This window comes from Phascolarctos cinereus, unplaced genomic scaffold (genome assembly GCF_003287225.1).
Source record: "Phascolarctos cinereus isolate Bilbo 61053 unplaced genomic scaffold, phaCin_HiC Scaffold_2;HRSCAF=192, whole genome shotgun sequence".
In the NCBI taxonomy this organism is placed as follows: domain Eukaryota; kingdom Metazoa; phylum Chordata; class Mammalia; order Diprotodontia; family Phascolarctidae; genus Phascolarctos; species Phascolarctos cinereus.
The window spans coordinates 298,919,709-298,929,003 of record NW_027555625.1 but is presented as its reverse complement, the minus strand read 5'-3'; the positions used below and the strand labels follow the sequence as shown (position 1 = coordinate 298,929,003).

General features: G+C 43.0%; 1 protein-coding gene across 1 annotated transcript; it reads right to left on the bottom strand.

Moving 5' to 3' along the window:
• Positions 1–1,628: 1,628 nt before the first annotated feature.
• On the bottom strand, positions 1,629–7,190 carry HSPA5 (heat shock protein family A (Hsp70) member 5). Its single transcript, XM_020967568.2, has 9 exons — positions 7,081–7,190; positions 6,645–6,889; positions 5,983–6,214; positions 5,166–5,303; positions 4,377–4,489; positions 3,900–4,290; positions 3,538–3,775; positions 3,120–3,287; positions 1,629–2,338 (listed from the first exon to the last, which is right to left on the bottom strand). The coding sequence occupies exons 2-9, from the start codon at positions 6,776–6,778 to the stop codon at positions 1,779–1,781; spliced, it is 1,974 nt and encodes a 657-aa protein (XP_020823227.1). The 5' UTR covers positions 6,779–6,889; positions 7,081–7,190; the 3' UTR covers positions 1,629–1,778.
• Between the last annotated feature and the right edge of the window lie 2,105 nt (positions 7,191–9,295).

The window sequence follows — 9,295 nt, the reverse complement described above, 5'->3', positions numbered from 1 at the left end:
ACTATTGCTTTATGACTGTTCTTTTAGTTAACAGAAGCATGAAAGTTACTGTTAGGTTAAAGTATTTAGATGACAATCCTAAAAACCTTATTTAAAAGTTAAACTTTTAGTTGAGTATTTGTAATTATCATTCTCTAATTGAGTGTCATCCATCCCTTCCCATCAAATGTCAATATGTGCTTAGAATTACTTTTGAAAAGATTGAAGAATTAGCACCAAAATAAATATTAAGCACTTTAAGATCCAAGTAATTTGTTGTCATTTTCAAAGGTGCCCTGGCAGAGAAAAAATAACTATGTACCACAGATCAAGAGTCGTGATCCATGTTTAACTGTTAACTAACCTTTCCTAAGTCCTGTTATCTCTCTGGTCCTTTTTTTCCTCCTTTGAGTTTCATAGATGCTCTTTAAAGCCCCTTTTCGTTTTAACATACTTAACAATTCTAGTAATGAATATGTAGCTGTGTTTAACCTTAATAGGCTCTTCGCAGTGTAACCCCTTTTGAAAAATCTCTGAAAAGGTAAAAAAAAATCAAGAGTAGGGCTAAAAGGCACCTTTTTTATTAATCTAGTTCAGCCCTCATTTGACAGATATCTAAACATAAATGAACTTGCCCCACTGTCTTATCTGTTCCTCAATAAATACCTTATTTCTTTCTATATTGAGTCTGGCTTTCCTAGAGCAGTTCTTTTTTACTTTTTTATTTGGTTAGGCAATGGGGTTAAGTGACTTCCCCAGGGTCACACAGCTAGTGTTATATGTCTTGAGGCTGGATTTGAACTCAGGTCCTCCTGAATCCAGGGCCAGTGCTCTATCCACTGTGCCACTTAGCTGCCCCAGAGCAGGAGTTATTAACCTTGTTTCTTGTCACGAACTCCTTTGGTAGTAGTATAGTAAAGCCTATGGACTCCTCAGAATGTTTTTAAATGCATGGACATATATATACACACACACACGAGCTTATGAAAGGAAAACAAAGGGCACTGAGACTAAAGATGTAGTTTTTTCCCTATTTGAGTTTGTGTATCCCAGATTAAGAATCCTTGTCCTAGAGGATAAATGAAACCATATTACTACATGGAAAGTAAGAGTACTAAATTAGTTTCTAGCCCATTTGGAAAGGACTATTTGATGGAATAGAAAATATTGGCCTAGAACTCAGAAATCCTGTTTTATTACTTCTGCCATTGACTAGTTGTGTCTAAGTGGACAAGGTCCTAAGGCAGCTCTAACTCCAGTATCCAACTTCTACCACTAGGCTTGAAGACTGAAAGCTGATTCATCACTTGCTCTCTTATAAAGTGAGTCCTAATACTAGCAATCTCTTTACCTTTCATCGGGTTATTTGTAAACTTCAAATGTGTTACAGAAGTCAGTTTTTTAAAGTCACTAAAACCACTGTGTAAATAACAAACATTTATTGGTATCACTTAATGGTAGAAAAAAAGTTCTACACCAAAATGCACATGACCCAATTGTTAAATAGAACATTTCCAAGGTGAACACATTTCCCAACCCAGGTTTCTTTGCCCCTCCCCCCTTAAGCCAATTTTAGTCCACTATCCCCTTCCCCTTCCCACCATTCCCCCCACCCCCCACCCCCACCCCCATGAGTAACTGCTAACAAAAGCAGCAAACAGCCACTTGGGCTATAGCATTTTCAACTCCACTCCATAGTGAAGATTCCAATTACATTCGAGATTGAGTTCTCTCCATTTCTTCTAACAAAAAGTTCCTGAGTCCAGTATTTACAATATTACAGCGCACACAAATGGCGTCTACAACTCATCTTTTTCTCCTGTTTCTTCACTCCCTGGGGGAGGGCCTGCACCACCATAGAGCTTGCTAACAATAGGCTGGACGATCTCTTCAAGTTCCTTCTTTTTTGCTTTGAAATCTTCAATCTCTGCATCTTGGTGACTCTCAAGCCACTCAATCTTTTCTTCCACTGCCTTTTCTACAATTTCCTTGTCTTCAGAGGAGAGCTTTCCACCCAGCTTTTCCTTATCACCAATCTGGTTCTTTAGTGAATAGGCATAACTCTCCAGCTCATTTCGGCTATCAATACGCTCCTTAAGTTTCTTGTCCTCCTCTGCAAACTTCTCTGCATCATTTACCATCCTCTCAATCTCTTCTGGTGTGAGTCGGTTTTGGTCATTGGTGATTGTGATCTTGTTCTTGTTCCCTGTGCCTTTGTCCTCAGCTGTGACCCGAAGAATACCATTCACATCTATTTCAAAGGTGACTTCAATCTGAGGGACCCCACGAGGAGCAGGAGGAATTCCCGTTAGGTCAAATGTTCCCAGGAGGTGGTTATCCTTGGTCAGAGGTCGCTCACCTACAAAGATATTCCATCATTACTTACAATGCTGCTAGGATACAAATTGGTACAAGTTGCACACAGGCTATAGAAGAGTACCACATTTAACTTTTAGATCACTTTATCTAGGCTAACCCCTATTCCTTCTACAACACACCTGACAAATTGTCAGGTGCTAACTAGTCCAACAATTAATTTTACAGGTAAGGAAACTGAGAAGTCTGAAAGTCACTGAGAAGGGAGACAAGCCCATGGTTAATCAAAATAAACATATCTGACTCAAACCCAAGTCTTCCAACTCTTAACTTAATATTTTATCATTGTCTTTAGAGTTAATACCTTTATGTTCATTCAACCTTAGCCAAGTATACCACTGGCAAGAACTTCCTTCCCCAAAGGTAGCTCTATCAAAATTGAATGTTCCAATCTTTGTTTTGTGTATAAGCAAAATACTTAGCTTAGTATCTTATTTCAAAAAGTTAAGAGCAAAAGGCAGTATGGTTTCAATAAGAAGGCAATGAGGCAGGAATTGGGAAAACCAAATTTTAGTGTTACTTTGGATGTGTCAATGACTAGAAATTAAACAGAGCAACATCCCATTTCCCAGTGCCCAAGATGGTAGGCAGAATAATATACAAGTATCTACATCCCAACTGGTATTTTACTAGCTGGGGCCACAGGCAAATATTTTTCTTTAGTCTCAATTTTCTCATCTCTAATTATGATACTATTCTAAGGAAAACACTTAATAGTCAAGGTCACTTAATATGGTTTATTTCTTTATATTAAAATATATTACCTTCATAGACTTTGATAGTGACAGTTGGCTGATTATCAGAAGCAGTGGAAAAGATCTGAGATTTCTTGGTGGGCACAACAGTATTTCTTGGAATCAGTTTGGTCATAACACCACCAACAGTTTCAATGCCAAGTGTAAGAGGACACACATCAAGGAGCACAAGATCACCTATGAGACAAAAAAAGAATTAGTTTCAAAGTAAATTCTACATTAGTAATAGTCCTTTAATGACCACACAAAATAATTTATGTATACCACATCACCACAGTTAGCACTGTGGATAATTTCTAATCTATCTCGATATTCTTGCATCAAATACAGGTCACAAATCATAAGCTAGTTCTTGATAATGGCTCCAAAAAGAAATATGTTGGGAATTCTATTAAAGTCTTTTGGAAATGCTAAGATGTTGACCTACCAGTATCTTGGTCACCAGACAACACACCAGCCTGGACAGCAGCACCATAAGCAACAGCTTCATCTGGATTAATGCCCCGTGATGGCTCTTTGCCATTGAAGAACTCTTTCACTAATAGCTGTATTTTAGGGATCCGGGTAGAGCCCCCAACAAGAACAATTTCATCAATGTCAGACTTCTTTAAGTCTGAATCTTCTAGTACTTTCTGGACAGGCTTCATAGTAGACCGGAACAAATCCTAAAACAGAACCAGTAATATGTAATCACTTGGATGTCTTTATCACACCATAATTAACAGGGTAAGTAAAATCTGTTATCCCACCATAGTTCACAATACCATACCATATCCCCTATAAACCCACCATGTTTAGTTCTTCAAACTTGGCACGAGTGAGTGTCTCAGAGAAGTCTTCACCTTCAAAGAAAGATTCAATTTCAATTCTAGCCTGATGTTGAGAAGACAAGGCCCGTTTAGCTTTCTCAACTTCCCGTCGAAGTTTCTGCACAGCTCTGTTGTCTTTCCTCACATCTTTTCCAGTTTTCTTTTTGTACAACTTAATAAAATGCTCCATGACTCGTTGATCAAAATCTTCTCCACCCAGGTGAGTGTCACCATTTGTGGCCACCACTTCAAACACTCCATTGTCAATGGTGAGCAAGGACACATCGAAGGTGCCACCACCCAGATCAAACACAAGGATGTTCTTTTCTCCCTCCCTCTTGTCTAGGCCGTAGGCAATGGCAGCCGCCGTACTGGTGAGAAAAGAACAGGGCTAGGTCAGATTAGGATTCCCCCTATTTCCAAAACATTTTTAATCTCCAAGGTTTTCAATACTTACGGTTCATTGATGATCCTCATAACATTAAGACCAGCAATAGTACCAGCATCTTTGGTTGCTTGGCGCTGCGCATCATTGAAATAAGCAGGAACAGTAACAACTGCATGAGTAACCTAAAACAAAAAGTTGTCCTTTTAAATTCCACTGTGATTTTTATCTACTCATAATTATAGTTCTGAACTGGAACTTCATGTCCATGAAGATATCATCCCAGCCTAAGCTTTTGTTTTGGACCATAGTGCGCTCAGGGAAGAACATCCCTCATTTGAGGCCATGATTATGTCAGTAGCTGCCATAGAGTCATAGATTTTTAGAGATCTTATTGGTCTATTCTATTTTCTCATTTTACAGGAAAAAGAGCATTGAGGAAATTGTAATCTTTCCAAAAATCATGTTAAGTAATACATCTGGTATATAAACTTATGTCTTGATTTTTTTCCTAATTAGTAAAGGGCTTTCTACTGCTGCATCTTGCCTGTCACTTCCATCACCTATCATACCAGTTTTAAGGTTACACTACATGGTGAAAGGACCTGTAATTTCATTGGCATAAGAAACTCCCACCTACTCTAAAATCAAGTCTGACAGAACTGCTTGGAATGCTGAAATAATTTACTTGTCCACAGTTCACATAGCTCATGTGTGTCAGAAACAATACATCATTCAAAGCCAGTTTTTTTATGTAGTATGCTACTCTACCTCTCTTCAAAACTATGTTACAGTAACAATGTCAAACGTTATGAGTCCTACATTTTCCCCAAATGACTATCGATTTTCTACAGTTATTACCTTTTTGCCTAGATATGCCTCAGCTGTTTCCTTCATCTTAGTCAGAACCATGGCAGAAATTTCTTCAGGAGCAAATGTCTTTGTTTGTCCACCCCCAACATCCACCTGAATGTATGGTTTGGTCTTCTTTTCAACCACCTATTTTAAAAGAATTAAGAAGATCTAATTATTTACATACAAATGAACTGTATTAAATATGGGCACATGTCCACTTTGTTACAAGAATCTAACCTATTATTGAGGTATTTTGGTCTTAAATTTCCCCCCATTAAGTTAATTCTATATTAGTGCCTTAAATTACGTACTAGATACCATGAGAACTCAGACTAGTCTAACTTGCCCTTCTAGTACTAGTACTATGCTGTCCAAAGTAGTCATATAGGTTTCTGTTGAATTAAATATACCTTCCAAGAATTTTTGGTGATTTTAATCCAAGCCAATACTGACCACATTCCAAAAATAACTCCTTTGTAATATGGTTGGCCCAATATTACTGCCTCACAAAGAACTTGTGTTCTTCCCAGGCTTAGTTCTACTGGAACACTGCTTGTTCAAGCACCCTTAGTGTTCTAATGGTTTAAACCATTTTAAAGATCATAGAACTAGAGATCTTTAAAACAAGGGAGTCATGTTAAACTAATATCAAGTAAGGCTCAGGAAGAAGCTACTTGCTTTAAATCACTTTTCTAAGAATTCAAAGTTCAGTAACAGAGCTGAGGTTCAAAACTACATCCTAGAGTTCTTCTAATCAGCTGAGGTTTAACTTCCTTCATCCTACCAATAGATTATTAACTCACATTAGGAGAGAAAAACAGACCTTGAAAGGCAGATATTTAATGTCCTGCTGCACAGAGGGGTCATTCCACGTGCGGCCAATCAGCCGCTTGGCATCAAAGACAGTATTCTCGGGGTTCGAAGTGAGCTGGTTTTTGGCAGCATCACCAATGAGCCGCTCTCCCTCTGGGGTGAAGGCCACATAGGAAGGTGTGATTCGGTTGCCCTGGTCATTAGCAATAATTTCCACACGGCCATTCTTAAACACGCCAACACTAGAGGTAGGAACATGCCAGAGAAAACACATGAGCCTTGGATACAGTTGTTGAGAAAGAAGCCACTAATAGTGGGAATAGGTAAAAAAAAAAAAAAGGCTGAAAAAGCGTCCTCCCCGCTGACCCTCCTCCTGCCCCGACCTTGAGAAGCCGGGTTTCTGCCCAGACACCTGCCTGGGCCTAAGGGATGCTTCCATCTCATCCCTGGGAAGGGCACGTAGGCTGGGCCTGCGCCCCTCTCCAGGACCCTGTCTCTGGCCTCCATCCCCACCTTCCAGGGAAGAGGAGAAAGGCCTAACAAAGGCCTGCGGAAATTTTCCAGACTGGACCCACCCAACCGCGAGCCCAGGCCCGGAGATGGCTGTGAGAAGCCAGGGCTGCTCCCGACCATCACCCCCGACTGCCGAACAGGAGCGGCTGCTGCTCTTACCACGAGTAGGTGGTGCCCAGATCGATGCCCACCACAGTGCCCACGTCCTCCTTCTTGTCGTCCTCTTCGGCCCGCGCCCCCACGGCCACCAGGAGCAGCAGAGCGGCCGCCGCCGCCAAGAGCGAGCGCCTCATCCTGTCCGTCGGTCCGCCCGCCCTCCTGCCTCTCTGCGCTTCCGCCCGCCGCTCTGCTCGCCAGAGAAGATTCCCTCAATGGGGGTGACCGGGGTGAGAACAGCGGACAACCTGCGGAGACACGGGCCGCGCTCGCTGAGGGGAGGCCAGGGCCGACCAGGGCCCCATCGTGGCTGCCTATGAGCGGAAGCTCCCGCAGGACCGGCCAGGCCCCGGCGGCGGGTCTGGACGAGGCCTAGCTCAGTTCGCTTCTCTTCTCCTCCTCCCTTCCCCAGCTTAGGGCCCAAGGTCGTGGCGCTTACCTCACACGGCTCGTTCGGAGGAAGTCTCAATAGTTTCTCACTCCTTTTCTGTTGGTCCGTTGGTTAAGTCTGGGCCCCAAGCCGCCGCCGACTTCTCTTATATACCCACCCCCCAACCCCGTCGTGGAGGCCTCCGATTGGTGGAGTCCCCGCGCGTTGGACGCCGCTCATTGGCCTCAAACACCAAGCTGGCCACCGCCGATTCGAGGCGGCCGCAGCCGCAGACTACGTCATCGCCTCGACCCTCCCCCCGGGGTATCATTGGTCTCAATTTGCGCCCAAGAGAACCAATCGAAGAGGCGTTTGGGCCCTGCGGAAGCATCCCATTGGTCTAGCCGCTGTCAATCGCCAGAGCGTGGCGTGCGCCGGCCTCTCAACCCTCTGGGCAGTTTCCGCTGGTTACCGCCCTGGTCCCACCTTTTCTCTGGAGCCCCTATGGAGCTGCTGTGGGTGTAGGCTGGGAGGCGGTTTACCTGTTGGGGTGATGGGAGCTCAGGTCCCCGCCCCTTCAAGCATTCCCGGCCTTCCCTTTGGCTCCTTCGATCCTCGCTTCTGTGTTGTAATCTCTGCTTAAGCTGCCTATTGGCGCTACAGTTCCAAAACATTAAATATTCTTGCCCCGGAGCATTAATGCCTCCCTCCCAAAACTAGAATCAGCACCAAGCATCTAGGGAAGACTCACGTAATGTTTTGAGCTGGAAGTTTCCGTAGAGAGTTCTAGCTTTTCATTTTACAAATGGGGAAACTGAGGCCCGGGGAAGACAAGGTTTTTGCTTGTGTTGACACGGTAAATTGTGGTATCTCCAGAGTAGAATTCAGGTGCCCCGGCTGTGGGATTAACAACCTCTCTGTAAAATGGGGTTGGGACCAAATGGTCCCTTTCTAGGCCCTAGGATCTTCCCACTGCACTACGTTTCCTAGAATCGCATAGTTGGAAAATACTTGAGAAGGCGATCCTCCACGGCCACCTGAATCCCTTCTGCAATACTGCTGACCAGCCTTTGCTCGTGTAACACAGAACCTAAATCTGAAGCAGCCTAACTCCGTCGCTGCACAGCTCTAATTATTCTAATTATTAGGAAATTTGTCTGCCGCTGAAATCTGCCTAATTTCTAGCCATTACTCGTAGTTTCCCTTCTGGGGGCCAACAGGGACAACTTTAATCCTTGTTCCATATGTTGTTATTCAGTTGTTTTGATTATGTCCGACTCTTCATGACCCCATTTGGGATTTCCTTGGCAAAGATCTGGAGTGGTTTGCCGTATCTTTCTCCAGCTCATTCTATAGATGAGGAAACTGAGGCAAACAGGGTTAAGTGACTTGCAGTGGCTAGTAAGTGTCAAAGGTTGGATTTGAACTCAGGTCTTCCTGACTCCAGGCTCAGTGCCCTATCTACTTCAAATACTTGAAGACAGCAAGACCAGAAAGACTAGAAAGGACCTTAGAGCTCATCTAGTTCAACTTCCTTCTTTTTAGGGAAGGACTGAGGGCCAGAGAAGCAAAGTTGCTTTCTTAAGGTGACATACCTGAAAAAATAAAATAAAAAATAAATAAATAAAAGGTGACATGCCTGGTGTCAGAGTCCTGACTCATTTCAAGGTCTTTATCCTTGTTCTTTTTTGCTATCCCGCCTCCCCTCCCCCCTTTCAGATGACATTTTTAAAACTCTTATTTTTAAATTTTTTACTTTTATTTCCTCTCTAAGCAGGATAAGTTTCTCAGGATTCTTTTTTTTTTGGGGGGGCTGCTGGGCAATGGGGTTAAGTGACTTGCTCAGGGTCACACAGCTAGTAAGTGTCAAGTGTCTGAGGTCACATTTGAACTCAGGTCCTCCTGACTCCAGAGCTGGTGCTCTATCCACTGCACGACCTGGCTGCCTCAGGATCTTTTCTCTTTTAATTTTCTCTGTCAGCGCTGTGCTTTTACCCAGCAGCTGACATTGTGGTGGGTCTGGCCCACTGCCCATAGCTGCTTTACCACTATGACTCTTTCTTACTGCCACTATGATGATTTGGATCTTCAGAGAAAGCTGTTCTGACTTAGAAATGAGTCCTTTATCCTCCCACACATTTTGTCTCATACTTCTGGTATTCTAGGGGTGTCAGCCATTCAATACCTTTATTTGTGATTCTTGCTCTTCCCTCCAAGACCACATATTTAAAAACAAACAAAACAAAAACAAAGAAACCCTCTCTCATTTCTATAATAATTTAAT